A 19,182-nucleotide genomic window follows, 5' to 3' on the forward strand; every position below is an offset into this window, starting at 1 on the left:
GAATCAATGCAGTTGTTAAGTTGTTCAGCAAATCTTGACCTTGACTTGTCAGAAAATCGCAAAAGGAGGATCACGTGACCCCGGGATGCTGCGACCGTCGTAAATAGGAATCAGTTGCCGAGCGTCTGAATTTTGTTCACGTGACCGCGGGGAGGCTGCGACGGTCGTAAGTGCGAAAAACGGTCATAAGTCACTTTTTTCCCATGCGGTTGTAACTTCGGTTGTGTCGAGGTCTAGTTGTAACCACGCCGAGGTGAAAATAAATAATTTATTTTTTTGACACACCAAAGATCCTTAGCCGAGACCTCCAGAGTTGCATGAGAAAGAGGCAACGTTTTTACCATCCCGATGATCCGGATTATCCGGCCTTTTCCGAGCGCGGGAAAGAAAAGAGTCCTTAAACAACCTGCCAAATTGTCTAACGTGTAAAAGCCCTGCACAATTTTGCCCCCCATGGCTACGCTCTGGCTGTGCCACGATCTGTGAAATGGACTTGGGGGGGCTCAGCTGCTCCCTTTATACTACCCAAAAGAGGACAAGGGAAATAATTCTGGCTGGTTTGTAAGCAGAGAAGGGGCCACCACCAAAAACGCCCTGCTTGTGTTTTGGCACACAATGGAACGGTGGCTTCTACCCGTGGGTCCTTTCTCAGATAGCCGGCGTCCGTTTCACTCACCGCCGATGCCCCCAATGTCCCTTTTCCAGGTCTTGATTAATACAAAAGACCCCCTTTCCATCCCAGATTGAGGAAGGTGCCCCCCACCCAATACACCCAAAGGGAAAGGAAGGAGGAAGCGTCCTGGGCAGAAGTGTCATTTGGGGGCTTCACCGTGGGACTCCGGCCTGGCGCCTTTCCACGACTCGGCGTATGTGTTCACCACGTAGACCGGCAGCTCCATCTCTTTCTCGCTGCCCAGGTCCAGTTTTTCCGAAATCGACTTTTCCCGCTCCGTCGGATCGTCTGGGTGATGAAACTCGACGCCGAATTGATAAATCACCGTCCCGACCATGGCCCCCAGCATGGGGGCCGCGATTGGAACCCACCACCAGCAGTCTCCGGCACTGGAAGGGCAGAAACAGATGGGAGCGTAAAGCCAGGACGGAGTGGTGAAATCATAATTACAATGGGAATTGAGCTGGGAGTTTCCGTTTGTAAGCGAGACAGTCCTTCATTGAGTTTGGCCTCGTTTTATGACCTTTCCTGTCACCGTCGTTAACTGAATCCCTGCAAGTTGGGAAGCGAACTGGGATTCCCCCATTGACTTGGCTGGTCTGAAGATCACAAAAAGAGATCGCACAACTTTGAGGCATTCGGATCCAAATGTGGACACTTTGGCAATGGACTCATGTTTGCGACTGTTGTAGCATCCCAGTATGTGTGTGTGTGTGTGTGTGTGTGTGTGTGTGTGTGTGTGTGACATGATCCCCTTTTGCAACCTTCGGGCGAGCAAATTCAAGGGGGGGAAGCGCGATTCACTTAACGACTGTGTGACTAACAGTGGCAGCGATTCGCTTAACGGCCTTGGCAAAGAAGGTTGTAAAATGGGGACCAAAACTCACTGAAGAGCTGCTTGGCTTAGCCACAAAATTTGGGGGCTCAGGTGCAGCCGTAAATCGAGGACTAACTGTAAGGTGCTATATAACAACCGAATGTTGAAAGGGCTTTGGGCTATGTTGGCTTCTGCAGAATGAAAACTATTTTTTATAAAGTTGAGCAGCGTTTGGGGATCAGCCCACCTCAGCCCGCCTCTGGAGTGGAAAGGGGGGGGAGACCCACCTGAACACCTGGGGACCCCACCCGGCCACGTAGGTGAAGAGCCGTGGCCCCAGATCCCGGGCCGGGTTGATGGCGCAGCCGCTGTTGGCGCCCATGGCTACGCTGAGGGCAAAGACCAGGAGACCCACGGCCAGCGGGTCCAATCCGGGCGGGATGCGCTTGTTCCGGCCGTCGATCATGGCCAGGATGCCCAGCACCAGGACCCCGGTGCCCAGCACCTGGGGAGGCAAAAAAACAGCCAGGAAGGAAAAGCAGCAGGGGAAAATGAGGGAGGGAGGAAAAAAGAAGAAGAAAAAAAAAGGAGAGAGGGAGGCAGGATAGGGAAGGGAGGAAGGGAGGAAGGAAGGTACAAATAGGAAAGGGGAGGGAGGGAGAGAGGAAGGAAGGAAGGAAGGAAAGAAGGAAGGAAGGAAGGAAGGAAAGATCAAGATGAACATACAAAAGAGAACTAATATCCCAGCAGCCCCCAGGACATGGCTGCTCCTCTCACCTGGTCAAAAAACCCGTTTGGCATCGACAGGTAAGGGGCCGGATAGGTGGCAAAGATGGAGGCCGTCTCCCGGGGTCCTGTCACCCTCAGGGTCCCATTGCTGTAGCTGTGGATGGCGTCTGTCTCAAGAAAAATAAAAATAAAAAACAAGACCCCCACCCAGACGACTGTGAAGGGCGGGCTCCAAGATCACGTGGCAGGAGGGCGTCATCTAAGGAGGACGTCATCTAACTGACAAAGGGACTAGTCCTCAGTGTGCCTTCTACCCCAAGATCACCCAGGGTGATCCGGCCATCGGGACCCAGAAGGGGGCAGCTGGCCATGAGCCCCCCCCCCAGTCTGCCTTCTTAACAAAGGCGATCTGGTTACCGTAATAAAGGATGTAGACCGTGCCGGCCCCCGTGAACGCTCCCAAAACTTGGATGAGGAAATAAACAGGCAGTTTCCACCAGGGAAACTGAGCCAGCAGGCAGAGGGAGAGCGAGAAGGCCGGATTCAGGTGTCCTCCTGGGAGACAGAGAGAGAGAGAAAAGAAGAAGAAGAAGAAGAAGAAGAAGAAGAAGAAGAAGAAGAAGAAGAAGAAGAAGAAGAAGAAGAAGAAGAAGAAGAAGAAGAAGAAGAAGAAGAAGAAGAAGAAAGAAGAAGAAGAAGAAGAAGAAGAAGAAGAAGAAGAAGAAGAAGAAGAAGAAGAAGAAGAAGAAGAAGAAGAAGAAGAAGAGGGAGGGAGGGAGAAAGGCTTCTGTCAATCATTTCCACCACCATTCCCCAGCCAGCCTGCTTTTAGAGGGGTGGACTTCAACTCCCAGAATCCCCCAGCCAGCATGCTTTAAGAGGGGTGTGATTTGCAAGGTCGTTCCACCCTTTTCTGATAGAAAAATAGCCAAAACCACCCATTGAATAGGCAGGTTTTACTTAACGACTTGGTGACCCGCTTAACGACGGCAGGGACCAAGCCGTACAGGCAAAGCATCTCCTTCCAGCTGTCCATTTAGCCACCACGCACCACCTGCTTTACATTGATTTGCTTTAAATGATATAGCCAAGATTGCAATGGAGGGAGGGGGAGGAGACTGGATGGGTCTGGGGGAGACCCAGGTATGCGAGGGGGGGGAACCCACCTGAGACGCCCCCGGAGACGTGGACAGCCACCATGACGGCCACTCCGCTGGCTAAAGAGGAGCTCAAATAATTGCCTTTGGTCCCTTCGCTGGTGACACTTTGAGCCGACGCACTGAGCGTGATGACCTAGAAAAACAAGGAAAATTTAAATTAAGGGCCAGCCTCTCTCCTGCCCTGATTTCCCCCCCCATCCCAATTCCTTGTCAAACCGCCTTTCCATCCCCAGAGAACATTGTTGGCCAACCGCGACGGTGCCAGCCTGAAGGGAAGCCAGGATGGGCCAGATTCCCAAATGGGCAGAGAAGATGCTGAACTGGCTGGGCTGCCTTTTCCGAGAAAGAGAGAGAGAGAGGGAGGGAGGGAGGGAGAGAGAGAGAGAGAGGGAGGGAGAGAGAGAGAGAGGGGGAGGGAGGGAGGGAGGGAGGGAGAGAGAGAAAGAGAGAGAGAGATGGAGGGAGAGAGAGAGAAGATTGTGAATTTTGCTTCGCCCACTCTAGGGCTGGGTGGGTGTAAAGAAACTCCAGGGCTGGGTGGGTGTAAAGAAGCCAGAGAAATGAAAAGGTGTTGTGTGTTTTTTCCCCTCGCAAGCAAGGTCAGAAAGAGGATTGAGGCCGGGAAGAATCTGGAGAGAAACCGGCCACTCCCTGCAGCGGGAAATCTAGGCTGTAAGGATGAAAGCGGATTACGCTTATAACCTGCTTTTCCTTGAGCCGTGCGGAGCTGCCTCCTTCCCTGCAAGCGGAAATTACAGGTAACGCTCCACCAAGGGAGACCGACGTTGTTCTGGCTGAGCGAGAGAGTCGTTAAATGAGTTTCACCCCATTTTAAGTGAATCCCTGCCGTTATTAAATTAGTTAAATGAATCCAGCTTGACTTTGCTTGTCAAAAGATGGCAAAAGGGGATTGTGAGCCCAGGACGCTGCGACCGTCATTAATACGAGTCAGTTGCCGGGAGCCTGAATTCAGATCACGTGGCTGTGAGGATGCTGCGACGGTTGTCAGTGTGGAAAACGGTCCTAAGTTCCTTTTTTTTCAGTGCCGTTATGACTTTGAACGGTCCCTATGTAACGTTGTTAAGTCCAGGACAAGCTGTGGTTTGTGATTTCCTGGATTTGTCATTTCTGTCCCCCCCTGTTTAAAAGCCAACTGAATCTTTGCCCTTTTAGTTAAAGATGTAGCCAGCAGGGCAAATATCCTGTCCTAGCAAATAAATAACTGGCAGGTCAGGCTAGGCCGCCCCAGGTGGGCTGGGTGAAACCCCGGCCAGACCAGGCAGGCGTATTTACACGTCTTTCCGTGGAAAATGTCTTAAAGACAAGCCCCGTGTGTCAGGAGTTGTGTGTTTTAGAGAAGAGACAGGGGAAGGAAGGAAGGAAGGAAGGAAGGAAGGAAGGAAGGAAGGAAGGAAGGAAGGAAGGAAGGAAGGAAGGAAGGAAGGAAGGGGAGGGGGAAGATTAGAGAGAGGAAGGGAGGGAGGGAAGGAAGAAGGAAGGAAGGAGAAAGGGAGGGAGGGAAGAAGGAAGGAAGGAAGGAGAAAGAGGGAGGGGGAAGATTAGAGGGAGGGAGGGAAGGAAGAAGGAAGGAAGGAGAAAGGGAGGGGGGAAGGAAGGAAGGAGAAAGAAAAAAGGGAGGAGGAAAGGAAGGGGAGAAGAGCAGAGGAGAGGAGAGCAAAGCAAAGCAGCGTAGGGAAGGAGGGAGGGGAGGAAGGAAGGAAAGAAAGAATGGAGGGATGGAGAGAAGAAAGAAGGGACAAGGAAGGAAAGAAGGAAGGAAGGAGGGGAGAGAGAAGGATAGGGAAGGGAGGGAAGGAAAGAGAGAGGGAGAGAAGGAAGGAGAGAGAGAGAGAGTAGGATAGGGAAGGAAGAAAGGAAGGAAATTGTACTTCACCATAGCTATAACATTGTCATGTATCTCTCCGTTTGATAGCAAACTCTTTTCCTTCACTGCTTCCAAGATCCTCATCAAAACGCCAGGATTAAATTTCCCACGTTCTTTCCTCCAATCGCCCCCCAGCACCCACCACAACCGCTGACTCTCCCCAACCTCCCCCAAATCCTCTCTAAACACCGGAGAAGGTGCCCACCTGGACAAATTGCAGGCATTCCTCCCCCCCCCCCGGGCAAGTCAACCCCCTCCCCTCCCTCCAGCCGAAAAGCCCACCCCGCCTGGCCCCGAAAGGGAGAAACCCACAATTTGGGGAACTCACAATTAAAAGAAAAACGCCCAGAAACTCGGCCAGGCATTGCCGCAGGAGGCAGCTGCGAATCCTGCAACGGGTTTGCAGCTTGCCCAGCCAGCGGGCGTAAGACATGGCAGGGCTGGCGTGGCGAGGGAGCCAAGCAGGCTGGCGCAGGGCAATATATACATGTGCCTCCGCACAATAGCTAATTATTCAGGATTGATTAATTGCCTGTTACGTAAGGGCAAAGGGCAGAGGTGCAAGGAATGGCCATGGGCGAGGGGTCAGCGGGTGGGGAGGTGGGGGGTGAGGGAAGAGGTCCAGCTTGCCCCTCGGAGGAGAAGGGTAGACTTGCCCAGATGGGGAGGCTCGCTCAGCCGGGCTATTGGGGGGTATTTTGCACCCAGTTTGCCTAAAGGCTGGGTGTGAGTTGTTGGCATGTGTTTTTGGCATCTTGGCACTCTCTGCTGGCCTTGCCCTTTGGGATGCTGGCAGGGTACACACAGCGGGGCCCGGGTGTTGTGTGCACACACGGGACTCTCCCGCACATGGGATACACCCCAGGTTGGACAGGGGCCAAGGCTGCGGCCCCAGAGTCAAGGGGAGGGGGCAAGAGGGCCGAGGGTGGGAAGGAAGGAAGGAAGGAAAGAAGGAAAGAGAGAGGGGATAGGGAGGGAGGGAGGGAAGGAAGGAAGGAAGGAAAGAAAGAGGGGATAGGGAAGGAAGGAAGGAAGGAAGGAAGAAAAGAAAAAGAAAGAAAGAAAGAAAGAAAGAAAGAAAGAAAGAAAGAAAGAAAGAAAGAAAGAAAGGGAGGGAGAGAAGAAAGGAAGGAAACTTGGCAACCGACTCGTGTTTATGACGGTCGCAGTGTTCCCCAGAGGTCCCTGTGATCACCTTTTGGGATCTTCTTGACTAGCAAAGTCAACGGGGAGCCAGATCCACTTAACGACCGCGTCACTAAGTGAACTACCAAAGGGGTTCACTCAACAACTGTGGCAAAGGGAAGCCGTAAAATGTGGCACAGCTCACTTAGCAACCGTCTCGCTTAGCGAAGGGCTCGAGGACGATCCGTAACAACCTTCCATTAGCACTGGAGAACCTCCAGCTTCAGGAGCAATCTACCCCCCCAACAGTCCCAGAATGATTCCACGGGGTCTTTCGTTAAGATTCTGCCCGGGAAAATTTCTTTGCCCCCCTCCCCGAATCTTCAAACGGAGGAGAAAAAATAGCATGCAGGCCAAGCTCAGGCATAAATATAGTATTTCTTTTATTTCTCCTATTTTCAGGCTACGAAGAAGAAGACCCAGCAGCGAAGGAGGAGGCAGGAGCGAGCTCAGGAAATGCTTTAAAAACCTGGGGGGGAAAAATGTCAATAAATATGTAGCAGGGGTCTTCAGACTTGGCAGGACTAGAACTCACCGTCTCCTGGTGACTGGCCCAAAGTCACCCAGCTGGCTTCCCTGCCTAAGGCGGGACTAGAACTCACCGTCTCCTGGTGATTGGCCCAAAGTGGGACTAGAACTCACTGTCTCCTGGTGTCTAGCCTGATGCCTTCCCTACTAGACCAAACTGAATCCCATGCAGGCAGGACTTAAGACAGAGAAAATGCCCACTGGACAGGGATCCTTCGCCTTACCTGCTTCTCTGCCAGCAGGATTATTGGTTGGGGAACCAGCGGCGAAAAAAGGTGTTCAGAATCGAACTCGTGTCACTCATGTCTCCATCCGGCCTGGAGATGAAAGGGGCCGGATCTCCTGCAAAACACCGGAAATAATTTCTCTAAAACAACTTCACGTTTCTGATCCTTGGCTTCCCCAACTTAAATGTTACTGGCTGCGCTTTGCAGCCATGAGGACTAGAAACATACGCTGGCAGCCTTTTGCAAAAAGGTGCCCCCTGGATGGTAGTTTGGAAGAGGCTCCTCCTTCTCAGACTTACCTGGGCCTCGCAGCACGCCATCATCGGGCCCCAGGCTCCGGGTGACGACTGTCTCCTCGTGGCCCTGGCTGTCGCGCACCGTCCGGCGTTCCTCAACTGTCTAAATCAGGGGTAGGCAACCAAAACACTCAGAGTCACTTGGACCCATTTCCCACCGAAAACAAAACACTGGGAGCCTCAAAACCCTTCTGATATCTAAAATGAAGATAACGCTACATATATCCTTTTTTACCATTAGATGGATGGATGGATGGATAGATAGATAGTTTTATATATATATATATATATATATATATATATATATATATATATATATAGAGAGAGAGAGAGAGAGAGAGAGAGAGAGAGAGAGAGAGAGAGAGAGATCATAAAGGTAAAAAAGGGTATATGCAGTGTTATCTTCATTTTAGATGTCAAAGGGGTCTCTCTCTCTGTCTCTCTCTCTCTCCCTCCCTCCCTCTCTCTCTTTCTGCCCTTGGTCTGCCAGTCCTCTTCCCCCACTCTCTTTCTTTCTCTCTTTCTTTCCTCTCTCTCTCCCTCTTTCTCTCTTTCCCCCTCTCTTTCTCCCCCCTCCCTCTCTCTCTGATCTGCTGCTCACCTGGCCATCTGGCTTCAATCTGTTCTACAACAAACTCAGAGCTAGGCCACCTGGGCTCTTTTATGACTCTCGGACTTCAACTCCCAGAATTCCTGAGCCAGCCGAGCTGGGCTAGCGAGCTCTCGCTGCCCTTCCTGTTTCCTGCAGAAGCCCCGCCCAGTCAGCTTTTCGGCTCCTGAGGGAACACCGTGAGTCCGCTCTCTCTTTTTTTTACACAAGCACACACACACACACACACACAAAAACACACAAACACAGAGGGAGAGAGAGAAGGGAAGGCCAGTGCCTCTCTCTGTCTCTCTCTGCAAATGGCGGCCGGGAGCCGCAGGGGAAGGAAGGCTCAGAGGGCCACAGGCGGCTCCGGAGCTGCAGGTTGCTGACCTGTGGTCTAAAATGGAAACCAGGAGGCAAAATGGCCGTAAACTCAGATAAGCTGCCACCCTGGGCTTGAAAACGAGCAGCAAGAGTTTGCAAGGGGGAAAATCATGCATGAGGAGCAGAAATAATAATAATAATAAAAAGCTGTGTGGCTTTTCAGCCTCAGCGAGGTCTGCGAAGCCCCCTCCCTGGCCCACTGGGTGGGGGTCCCCCCCCCCGGCACTCACCCCATCCGGCCCCATCACTTTTGTGACCGAGACGCTTTTGAAATAGGACCGGGGCTGGGCGGGAGGAAGAATGGCTTCCAAACCTTTGGAAGTGACTTGAGAATCGAGGTCTGTAAAGAAAAAACAAACAAACAGGAGATCCAGAGAGAGAGAAAAATATGGGTTTCGGAGTCCGAGAACTGCACGCCTTTCCCCGCCCCCCAGCAGTCACTAAATGAATCACCATGGCCGTTAAGCGAGTTTGAGTTGTTAAGCAAACCTCAGGAGTTCAGAATCAGGCCCTGAGTGTCTTTTGGCAGGGCTCAAAAGTACCTCCAAATGGTCCCTAAGGGAGTTGTAACGTCGTAAGTCGAGGACTGCTTGCAAAACCTCTTCCGTGCAAAACATGCGTCGGGTTGCTTTTAAGTGCTAACACAATTTAGCTGGAAAGTGCAAAAGCAGCTTCTATGTTTGTTCTGCCACCACGAGGACTAGAAACTTGTGTTTCTGGGAACGGAGCCGCCCGAAAGCTCTTTTGAAAAGCGCATAAATAGGGTGTGTTTGGATTGGAAGCGGTTCTAACTTCTGAGTTTACAATTTAGTTTTAAAAGCATTTATCTATCATGCAGTGGGAGATTAGGTGACAAAGGCCGGTTAATCATTAATCGGACGTCATAAACGGGACTATTTAAAAGGTTTGGTTGCAGGGATGAGGCGAGGCTTTCGTGGCTTTCGTTCTTCCGTAGGTGTTTCTCCTACGTAATTCAGTGGCCACCGCCGCATCTGATGGCAGGGAGTTCCAGAGTCCCAAAGTTGTTTCCTTCACACCGGATAAGATGTAGCTCGGTAGGCCCAGCTAACATCCTTCCAATTTTGGTTGAGGGTGTTTTGCAGTACGATAGGTTTAAATCCACCTTGTGTTAGCTTTCTTTTTTAAAAAAAAAATTAATATTTTTATTTCCTTCTTATAGGGCTTTTTTTTAAAAAGTTTTCTGGGTTTTTTTAGGTTTTTGTTTTTGTCTATGTATACATGTTAGATTTTTAAAATGTTTTTTACCTTTGTGTATTTTATATACATGTATCCCTGTATAAAGATGTGGTTTTTTTTAATGTTTTAACTTGGTAGATTTTTCTTTTTTAACTTTTAAAAGCTTGCACCTTGTCTTCCACCTTCTTATGCCCGTAATAAAGAACTTGATTGATGGATTATCAAGATCTTTAAAATAAAGACAGACACTGCCACCCCCAAATATACTGAACAAACCCTCCGACTCCTACAATGGCTGAAATGCTCCAAATATTTGCCCTGGGTTAGCATTAGATCTTCCCCCCAAAATTCAAACTCTGACCTCCATCCTCTTTACGAGAATCTTTTAAATCCGGGGCGTCCGGCTGGCTCTCTTGAAACTGCAGAAAAAGAACAGAGAAAAGATCATTGGATCTCTAAGAAAATAAAAACAACTTGCAGTGTTTGGACAATTCAAAGAAAGGGGAATGGGGAATGTCAGTGGGGGTTACGGGAGCCAATTTCTCCCTCCCCCCCATAACTCACGACAGCCCCACGTACCCCTCGGAAAGGGGCCCAGGGCCTCCCCCCTGAAGCTGGAGCATTGGGACCCTCCTCTGCTCCAGGACGGGAGCTGTCTGGGAATTTCAGCATCGAATCACGGAGGGTCTGTCCCTTGTCAGCAGGGGGGCTGGCTGGTGGCGAGCGGGCTTCCAAGTGAGGGAATTCTGGAAAAAGGAAAGTGGAACATGGGTTCAGGAGCAAATCACGAGGGGGGGGGTGAAATAGGAGGCAGGAAGATAAATTAGAAAGGGGTAAGGGAAGGAGGGAAGGAAGGAATATAAAATAGGAAAGAAGAAGGAGGGAGGCAGGAATAGAAGAAAAGGAGAGAGGGAGGAATAAAGAAGAGAGATGGAAGACAGAATAGAGAAGGAAGGGGAGGAGGAAGGGTGGAAGGAACGAAGGAATACAGAAAGGAAGGAAAGGGAGGAAGGAATAGAAAAGGAAGGAAAGAAGGAGGGAGGGAGGAAAGAAAGAAGGAAGGAAGCGGAGGGAGAGAGGAAACGTGAAAGATGAGAAAGGGGGAAGGAAGGAAGGATTATTCCTCCTCCATCTACATAATATTGCAAAATTAGAAAGATTCAGGGTTTGGATCCTGTTGGATAAGAGTTATCTATTTCCATGAAAGTCTAAATCAAATATTTCAAACCACTCGATCAAAGTTGGATGATCCCTCCAGATCCCAACTGCTCAGACCCCCCCCCACCCCCATAAAGGGCACCCACCAAAGGACGGGGGAGGCAGACTTTGGGTCCCGATGTCACTGAAGAAGTTGTTAAAATCGCGGAAGAGCTCCTGAAAGCCAAAATGGTCGTGGAAGGGAATCCCGCCCGGCTCGAAGGTGAAGCCGAAAGTGGAGCCGTCAGGGAAAAGGTGGTTTTCCTGAAAATCCAGATAGTCTTCATCATCTTCATCGTCCTCATCCCGGGTGAAAGCCCCCCAAAAGGGGTCGGGGTTCCTGCAGGTAGAGAGAGGAGAAACCAAGGGTCTCTTAACCGCTTTTCCCAGTCGAATTCCTGGCCTGAGCAGAGACAGCATCCCACGGGTGAAAGGGTCTTCCAGCTGTCTTGGCAAAATAGGTAGAAAATAAACTTGTTTCTCTGCCTTGGCATCGCTCGATTGATTTGAAACAATTTTTTTTTTTCCCCAGGTGAGTTCCTATCTGTAAGTGGGGGATGTTCATAAAAGAAAGACAGACCGAGATGGTGGAGGTAGGTAGATATCATGTAGATAGATATCTGCTATCTCTCTATTCTTCATATCCATCTGTCTGTATAGTTGTCTGTCTCTTTCTTATACGATGTCTGTTTATTCATCTAATATATATATATATATATATATATGATATCCATCTTTCTGCCTGTCTATCTCTCTCTGTCTGTCTCTCTATCATCCATCTGTCTGTCTGTCTATCTAATCTGTCAATTATCTAATCTATCTGATAATTATCTATCTCAATCATCTTCTCTATTATTCTTTCCTAATCTATCATGTATCATCTATTATCTCTCTATCCATCTACCCTTCCTTCCTTCCTTCCTTTCTTCCCATCTATCTATCTGTCTCATCTATCATCTCTCTATCATTCATCTCCTTCCTCCCATCCATCCATCCATCCATCCATCATCTGTATCTATATCTATATATCTACATAAAACTCTGAGCCGAACCCCAAATCCTGACTGTATTATGATTTACACACAACTTTAAAAAAAAAAAAACATGAAAGAGGCAAAATTGACTTCAAACTAATGTAAACAAGGGTTTGAGTTGGTCTGTGTGTGCCAACCAAGGGAGGGCCTGGGTTCGAATCCTGATGGGATAGGAATCTCAAAAGTGGGAGGCAGGATCTTGGGGATTAATCTGGGCCCAGCCTACCTCTCAGGGTTGTTGTGAAGGTTAAAAGGGAGGAATGACACCCATATCTTTTGCTGATATGGGGGGCGAAATCTAACAGGTACAGAGACAAGCTGAGAGGGGAGGAAAGGCTGCTTTTCCCTGGCAGGCAGACAGAGGTCCAACAGGTGCTGCTTTAATCTCCCAAGCATGGGAGGACTTCATTTATGGATTGGGCCACAGCTCCCCCATCCCCCGTAGGGCAGGGGATGATGGGCGCCTTGGTCCAACCCTCCTGGAAAGCCACAGGCCAGGAAGGGGCTCAACCGGTGAGACTTCTGCCCACTACACGCGCTTGGAAGGCGTCTGGGGCAGGAAAGGGGGAGCAGCCCGCGCCCCACGCCCGATCTGTCGAGGGGACCCCGATATTTCACCTCTGGAAGCCGAAAAAACCTCGGAAAAGGTCGAAAACACTCATTCCGCCGAGCGGCCGTAAAGAGACGCCGCTTCGCCACGGCAGGAGCGCTCGCTTCCGCCACCCCGTCGCAAAAGGCGCCTGCGGCCTACGCGGTGCCGGAAAGCACGCCGCCATTTTACAACAGCGTCCCTCCGAGAGTGACGTCACTCCGAAGCGCCGTTTCTCCATCTTGGCGACCTCCAAAGCGGGGACTTCAACTCCCAGGACTCCTCAGAAAGCCAAGCTAAAGCAAAGGCAAAATAGCGGGCTGAGGAATTCTGGGAGTTGAAGTCCGGGCCTCTAAAAGCCTCTAATCCTGCTTTTGTGACTATTGCACCGGGGAAAAAAAACCCAAATTTAAAAATGGTTTTTTTTTAAAAAAAAAACCCTGTTTTTTATTTCCTGGCTAGTCTCCCAGGGAGGGGCTCTGTTAAGCCTTGCCTGAAGACCCTGGATTCAATATAGTATTCTGAATTTGGCTGTATATCTCTAATTCAAGAGCCATCTATCAGTATTTTGTCCTCTTTTTGACTATTGCCAAAATACAGCACTGGAAAATACAGCCCCCGTCCCCATTTGCTTAAGAAACCTCTTAAAATATTGTTTTATGTGAACCACTAAAAAACCAGGATTATTCATTGAATATCTTTAGTTCCCATCTAGAGAACCACAGCTATTCCCTTCTATTGGAACAGTCTTTATTTGCAATGGGCACCTCTAAAAAAAGAAATATATTTTCAAGGAGAAACCTCTACAAAAACCAGTATTATTTGCAATGGGAGCCTTTTAAAAAAACAGAAAGAAATGTTCTCCGTCCAGTTAAATTCCCATTTAAATGTGCTAGTTTTCTCCCATTTTCCATTTAAGGGTCTTGTATTGTTAAAATTGTACGGAATATTGTCTTCTTTATCACATGTGCTTCATCTGTCCTGGGGTCGCCATGATGTTACTTAAATCTGCCTGCCGCAGATTAAATTTGATTTCATTTCAAAGATCGGTCTGGTTTCTAATTTTCTCCTCCACCCTCAATATGATGGCCCCAATTCTCATCTTGATCTCTTCGTGGTCAAATACGACTCCCACCAGCCCTGCCCAATCCAGCCCTCGACATATGACCAAACTGGAGTCTATCCATTCCCGTCGTATATCACGACGGTTGTAAAACAGGATCATCATACAATCAATTCCATTTTACGTTGCTTGCCTTAGTCGTAAGTGCAAATGTTCGCTAATGGAGGGCACAAGCATTGGAACTTTCATCCAGAACCGAAGCCCCCCTTTTCGAGTACGCGATAAGTTTAAATGGTCACTAAAGGGCCCGTCGTAAGTCGAGGACGAATGGCAAACGAGCCGAGGATTTGGAACGGCTCAACTGGGGGGGGGGGGTGGAGAGGAAAAAAAAACACCAAACACTGCGCATCCAGAAAAACAGAATGGGGTTTTCATTTTTATATACAAGACACATTTATCCATTAAATTTAGAACACAGTACAAAAAAAAACCACTTCAACTAATTAATCTTACAACGCGGTTCAGATCAATTACTGCTCTTATTCCTAATAATAAAGGAGGGGAGGGCGTTGGGGGAGGGGAGGGAGGGAGGGATTCCAGGTGTTGCCTCCTTTGGATCCGCTGGGCAGTAATTTATTTTGGGGGGTAGGTGGGCAAAGGCTCAGGGGGGGGGGTGAGAGGGAGAGTCAAGGAATAGAAAACAAAAAAAGAAAGAAAGAAAAACAAACAAAAAAAGAAAAGAAAAAAGGCCCCTACGGCTGAACGGCTCTCTGAATGAATGCAGGGAGGGAGGGGAGAACAAAAATAAAAGAGAGAGAGAGAGAGAGAGAAAGAAGGAAAAAAAAGAAAAGATACAAATTCTATATTACATACGATAAAGGGGGTGGGTGATGATAAGAGGGAGGGAGGGAGGGACGCAGGGTCCGGCTAGGACTGGCCGGCCGCGTCTCCCAAGGCTTGCAGGGCCGTGCCGAGGGGGAGGGAGGCACTCTCCCGGGTGGGGTGGGGGGGATCGTTCCTTTTTTTTTCTTTTTTCTTTTTTTTGGGGGGGGGGATGGGTCGCTGTCGTTCTTCTGCCTTCTGCCGGTCTCTTGGTTGAAGTGTCACACTGCTGCTGCTGCTGTTGCCGTGGGGGTGTGTGTGTATGTGTGTGTTTCAGTTGGCGCCCCAGTTGTAGCTGTTGTAGGCCGACTTGTTAGCCTGCGATTTTTGAGGAATGGAACTGCCTTGACTGCGTTGGGTGCTGCTCTGCGGGGGGGGGGGGAGAAAAAGGGGGGGTGGAAGAGAGAAAAAGAAGTTGAGGGTCAGCCAACAGCAACCCCCCCCACGCTCATTTTAAGAGCCGGAACGGACTGGAGCCCCGAATTGCAGAATCGAGTGTGACTACGTTTTTGGGTTGCCCGTTGCTCTCCAGAGACCCTGGGGAGGCTCAACGACATGCCAAAAACAGGATATAAACGGATAAGAACCTTAAGGTCTGTTTTCTAGTTTTACTTTCTCAATTTTGTAAGCTGCCCAGAGTTATCCATAAATTTGACAGGCTGACAGACAGATGATAGGTAGATAGTTAGATGGTAGGTAAGTAGGTAGGATAGATGATAGATAGATAGACAGACAGACAGACAGAGAGATGAATGGATGGAGGATGGATAGGATAGGACAGGATAGCCAGGCAGATGAATGGAGGGATGACAGAGAGAGACTGATGAATGGATGGAAGATAGGATAGATAGATAGATAGATAGATAGATAGATAGATAGATAGATAGATAGATAGATAGATAGATAGATAGATAGATAGATAGATAGATAGTCAGACAGACAGGTTATTGGGTTCAGGACTGGCAGCCGGCAACAAGGCCGAGTCCAATTCAGAAGCAATGCCCTACTTACCTGCCCGTCTTGCTGCAAATGGTGATGCAAAATTTGGGAGTGAGGTTGTTGGTGGGGGGTCAGGATGTGCATGAAGGGGGCCGGGGGGTAGGCCGCGGCCGTGGCAGGATTGATGGGCCCTCCGCTGCCCAGCGCTGACGGCAAGTTGAAGGAAGCCGCTGGCGTGCCAGTATGGAATCCCTGCTTCTCGAAGGACTGCTGTGGAGGAAAGGAAACGGAGGGGAGGGTGAACAGGCGTGCAGGTGTGTCTCTCGCTCCCTCTGGTTCCAAAAAGTGCAAGGCCAAAATTCAGGGGTCTCCAAACTAGGCAACTTAAAAGACCCGTGGACTTCGACTCCCAGAATTCCCCAGCCCAAAGTCACCCAGATGGCTTTCATCTGTGTAAGGTGGAACTAGAACTCTCCGTCTCCCGGTGATTGGCCCAGAGTCACCCAGCCAGATTCCATGCTTAAGGCAGAACTACAACTCACAGTCTCCTGGTTCCTAGGCCAGAACCTTAACCCCCCCAGGCCAGACCGGCTCTTATCCCGCTATCTTTTTATCCCTCGTCTTCCAGGCCACACCAATTCTTCACGACTACCAACCTGCGTTTTAGAATAGACAGAGCCGGAGATATCAGGCACTCCTGTGTTACTGGATGTTACGGAAACTCCTGGAGAGAGGGAAAAAAAGGAACAGAATTAGCAACACACCCTCTGCCACTCTTCAGCCCCCCCCCATTTGCTCCTAGGGGAGGTAGAGACCCTCGTAGCAAGTTGATTGCACAGCATCTAAAACAAGCTTTAGGCTTAGAACCTTGTGTAGCCAATACAAATTAATTAAGACAGTCTGGGAAACATCACAAGAAAGCAGCAACGGAGTGACTAACGGTTTCAAAGGGTAGGCTGCCCCTGCACCCGGAAGCTCCTCTGGGATTCAAGTCAAGAGATCCTGACCCCTCCGTGGAATCTGACGCACAATCTCGACTGACAACCACGTGCCTTTACTGATCGCTGGAAGTGACCACAGGACCGAACAAAGTGGCTTTTTCACTTTGATGACCGTGTACAGCATCCCCAAGCAACTGACTCTTATTTACGACGGTCGCCGTGTCCCGGGGGTCACGTGATTCCCCCCTTTGGCGACCTTCCGACAAGCAAAGTCAACGGGGGAAGCCAGATTCACCGAACCTGACAACCACAGCGACTCACAACGACGGTGGCAAGTAAAACCGTAAACGAAGCAAAATTCGCTTAGCAACGGACTCGCTTTTGGAACAGACACGTCGGGCTAAACGGTGGTCGTAAAGCTGAAGAACTCCCTGCATAGCTATGGGATAAGAATTTTGGAAGTGGCCACCTGAACGGACACCCCCCCCCAAAGTGTCAAAAGCCTGAGCTGGGTTCTGCTCCTCCCCGTTCCTCGCAAACCAATGCCCCCCCTGCCCTTTTAAATCTCCTGACCCGTGCTGTATCCGTGGGACCCATAACCACTGGGTTGCTGAAATGGGGCAGCCGAGGCATTCACGCTAACGTTGACGCTGTGCTGCTTGGAAGAAGTAGGGGCGACCTGGGGAAAGCAGACAGATGGAGAATGAGCTGGGGGAGGAGAGGGGGGCAGGAAGGGGGTTCAGGCTCACCCCCTAATCCCAGGCTGGCACTCACAGGAAAGACAGCGGGCCCGTACTGAAAGGTGCTGGGCAGCCCAGGAACCCCAGTGTAGTAGGGCAGGCTGGTATAACTGTAGCCGGGCGGCAGGGCCGGGTTGAGGAACGTCTGCTGGGTGGTGTGATGGGTTTGTGTCTGGTTTTGTTGAGGCTGAGCCAGCGTGGTAGCCGGCGCGGGAGAAGAGGCGTCACCCCGGCCAAATTTCGTGAGGTCACCTGGAAGAAAAAGGGGGGGACGTGGTAAGCTGGGCTTGTCCCGGCGCAGCAGATCTGGGTCACCTTCGCCGGCGGCTTGCAGGACATCAACAGCCGGACCGAGCCGAAGATCTGGTCTGCATCTGCCGTCCCGGAGGAATTTCGCTCCCTTCCAGCCACCTCTTACCAGAATAAGGGTTGCTATTCAAGCTTGCGTCTCTTCCGGTCAGTGGGGTAGTTGGGGTGGGGAAGGGGATGCTGTAGTAGTCCTGGAAGGAAGGAGGGAGAAGGAGAAATGAGGAGAGGCGAAGTCCCAGGAATGGGAAATTATACTTGCAGACTTTTACAATAAAAGTGTGGGTCGGAAAGAAGATATACTAAAGCAGCAGATTTGGTTAAATATATATCTGTTTGTGTATATGTATATGTGTGGGTGTGTGGGTGGATGGATGGATGGATAGATAGATAGATAGATAGATAAAGATAGAGCCACCTCAAGAGCCGAGGTGGCGCAGCAGTTAGAGTGCAGTACTGCAGGCCACTTTAGCTGACTGTGTTCAGCAGGTTAGCGGTTCAAATCTCACCGGCTCAAGGTTGACTCAGCCTTCCATCCTTCCGGGGTAGGTAAAATGAGGACCCAGATTGTTGGGGGCAATGTAAATATATATATATACATTGCTTACTGGTGTACACTGCTTAGAGAGTGCTTGCACTTAAAGCGGTATATAAGTCTCATAAATAAATAAATAAATAAATAGATATATAATATAGATAGATAAGATAGACAGACAAGATAGATTAGATAGATAGATAGATAGATAGATATAGAAAGATAGCTATAAAAAGATAGAAACATATTTATATAATTTAGATATATAGATAAGATAGATAAGATAGATAGACAAGATAGATTAGATCAGATTAGATAGATGGATGGACGGACGGACGGACGGACGGATGAGGGCTCTTTGCAAGAAGACACCTCTCAGATACAAGCAATCCTCAACTTACATTTCATTTAGTGACCGTCACTTAACCACCGGGTTATTAATTTAACAACTATACTGATCCCCTTAACAACTGTGGCAAGGACATTCGTAAAAGGAGGCAAAGCCCACTTAACAAAGGTTCCCCCCCCCTTAGCAATAGACATTTTGGGCTGAATTCTGACAATAAGCAGAGAGGACCACCTGTGGAGGAAGGCTGGGTTTAACTCACCAATGGGAACCTTGTCTGAAGCATCTGCAAGTCATCGTAGCCGTAAACTTGAGGCTGCAACAAGTCAGAAAGAAGTTGAGAGACAGAAATTAGGAATTCTCCAAAATGTTTCAAATGAGATATATATATGTCCATATGCTGTTGGAAATGCCTGCCCTAAAAATAAAACGACAGACACAGCCAAAGGCGTTCGGCTAGACCGGCACAGTAAATTGTAAACTTTATTGAGGAAAAGACTTTTTCCAAAACGTGTAAATTCAACAGGAAAAAGGCAGGAGCGGAAAGCAAAAAAGAAAAACAAAATCTTTTCATTTATTTTACATCTTTCCCCCCCCCCACTCACATTGTTGACAATCGAAGCCTCTCCCTCAAAGCGAAGGGTGGGCGTAATTTTAGGGAAGCAGACCCTCCCGGATACCCACCCAGTGTTAATTTTATTTAACACCACTTGACTCTAAATAAAATAACGTTCTTGGTGTTCAGTTGTTGACAGTTCAAGCAGCAGGATACTATAACCAGACCAGGGAACTAGGAGGGAATTTCCTCCAGTTTATTCAAGGGGGAAAAAATAATCAAGTTATTTTGGGACAATTTTTCACCCTTCCCTAAAATCCCAGGGAGGACAGCTGCTTTGACGGGCGTCCTGTGTCATCAGCAACACGATTATCTTATTTA

At 49.3% G+C, this 19,182-nt stretch overlaps 3 protein-coding genes across 8 annotated transcripts in view; all 3 read right to left on the reverse strand.

Annotated features, from left to right (window-relative positions):
* Positions 1-254: 254 nt before the first annotated feature.
* AQP10 (aquaporin 10) lies at positions 255-5,857 on the reverse strand. The gene is made up of 6 exons (XM_039363534.1): positions 5,593-5,857; positions 3,386-3,512; positions 2,637-2,774; positions 2,268-2,386; positions 1,778-1,995; positions 255-1,062 (listed from the first exon to the last, which is right to left on the reverse strand). The coding sequence occupies exons 1-6, from the start codon at positions 5,695-5,697 to the stop codon at positions 813-815; spliced, it is 957 nt and encodes a 318-aa protein (XP_039219468.1). The 5' UTR covers positions 5,698-5,857; the 3' UTR covers positions 255-812.
* Positions 5,858-6,808: 951 nt separating this feature from the next.
* Positions 6,809-12,664, reverse strand: HAX1 (HCLS1 associated protein X-1). The gene is made up of 8 exons (XM_039363500.1): positions 12,523-12,664; positions 10,978-11,210; positions 10,253-10,419; positions 10,035-10,092; positions 8,707-8,816; positions 7,504-7,603; positions 7,202-7,319; positions 6,809-6,918 (listed from the first exon to the last, which is right to left on the reverse strand). Exons 1-7 carry the CDS (start codon positions 12,564-12,566, stop codon positions 7,222-7,224), a joined length of 810 nt encoding a protein of 269 aa, XP_039219434.1. The 5' UTR covers positions 12,567-12,664; the 3' UTR covers positions 6,809-6,918; positions 7,202-7,221.
* A 1,300-nt stretch (positions 12,665-13,964) lies between these two features.
* UBAP2L (ubiquitin associated protein 2 like) overlaps positions 13,965-19,182 on the reverse strand; it is a 30,474-nt gene continuing 25,256 nt past the window's right edge. For 4 of the 6 annotated variants that reach the window (XM_039363152.1, XM_039363156.1, XM_039363153.1 and 1 more), the window contains 7 exons: positions 18,508-18,561; positions 17,477-17,558; positions 17,093-17,310; positions 16,892-16,997; positions 16,034-16,101; positions 15,450-15,647; positions 13,965-14,804 (listed from right to left, as the gene is read on the reverse strand). In XM_039363152.1, coding sequence (XP_039219086.1) covers positions 14,712-14,804; positions 15,450-15,647; positions 16,034-16,101; positions 16,892-16,997; positions 17,093-17,310; positions 17,477-17,558; positions 18,508-18,561 — 819 coding nt within the window. In that variant the 3' untranslated portion in view covers positions 13,965-14,711. Of the gene's footprint in view, positions 14,805-15,449; positions 15,648-16,033; positions 16,102-16,891; positions 16,998-17,067; positions 17,311-17,476; positions 17,559-18,507; positions 18,562-19,182 lie in introns of all 6 variants that reach the window. The other 2 variants (XM_039363154.1, XM_039363157.1) reach the window with 2 other exon arrangements.

The sequence above is a fragment of the Crotalus tigris genome, unplaced genomic scaffold, assembly GCF_016545835.1.
Source record: "Crotalus tigris isolate CLP2741 ecotype Arizona unplaced genomic scaffold, ASM1654583v1 scf7180000019553.37968852642:3898890, whole genome shotgun sequence".
Taxonomy (NCBI): Eukaryota; Metazoa; Chordata; class Lepidosauria; order Squamata; family Viperidae; genus Crotalus; species Crotalus tigris.

Excerpts from the sequence above, each read along its gene's own strand:
- HAX1 (XM_039363500.1), bottom strand. The coding sequence starts at position 12,566 with ATGAGTGTTTTCGACCTTTTCCGAGGTTTTTTCGGCTTCCAGAG. Across the intron at positions 7,604-8,706 it reads AAGTGATGGGGCCGGATGGG|ACAGTTGAGGAACGCCGGAC; the intron begins GTGAGTGCCGGG and ends CCCCTGATTTAG. Across the intron at positions 7,320-7,503 it reads TGGCGTGCTGCGAGGCCCAG|GAGATCCGGCCCCTTTCATC; the intron begins GTAAGTCTGAGA and ends GGTGTTTTGCAG.
- AQP10 (XM_039363534.1), bottom strand. The coding sequence starts at position 5,697 with ATGTCTTACGCCCGCTGGCTGGGCAAGCTGCAAACCCGTTGCAGGATT. Across the intron at positions 3,513-5,592 it reads TGGGCGTTTTTCTTTTAATT|GTCATCACGCTCAGTGCGTC; the intron begins GTGAGTTCCCCA and ends TTGTTTTTCTAG. Across the intron at positions 1,996-2,267 it reads CAAACGGGTTTTTTGACCAG|GTGCTGGGCACCGGGGTCCT; the intron begins GTGAGAGGAGCA and ends TTGCCTCCCCAG.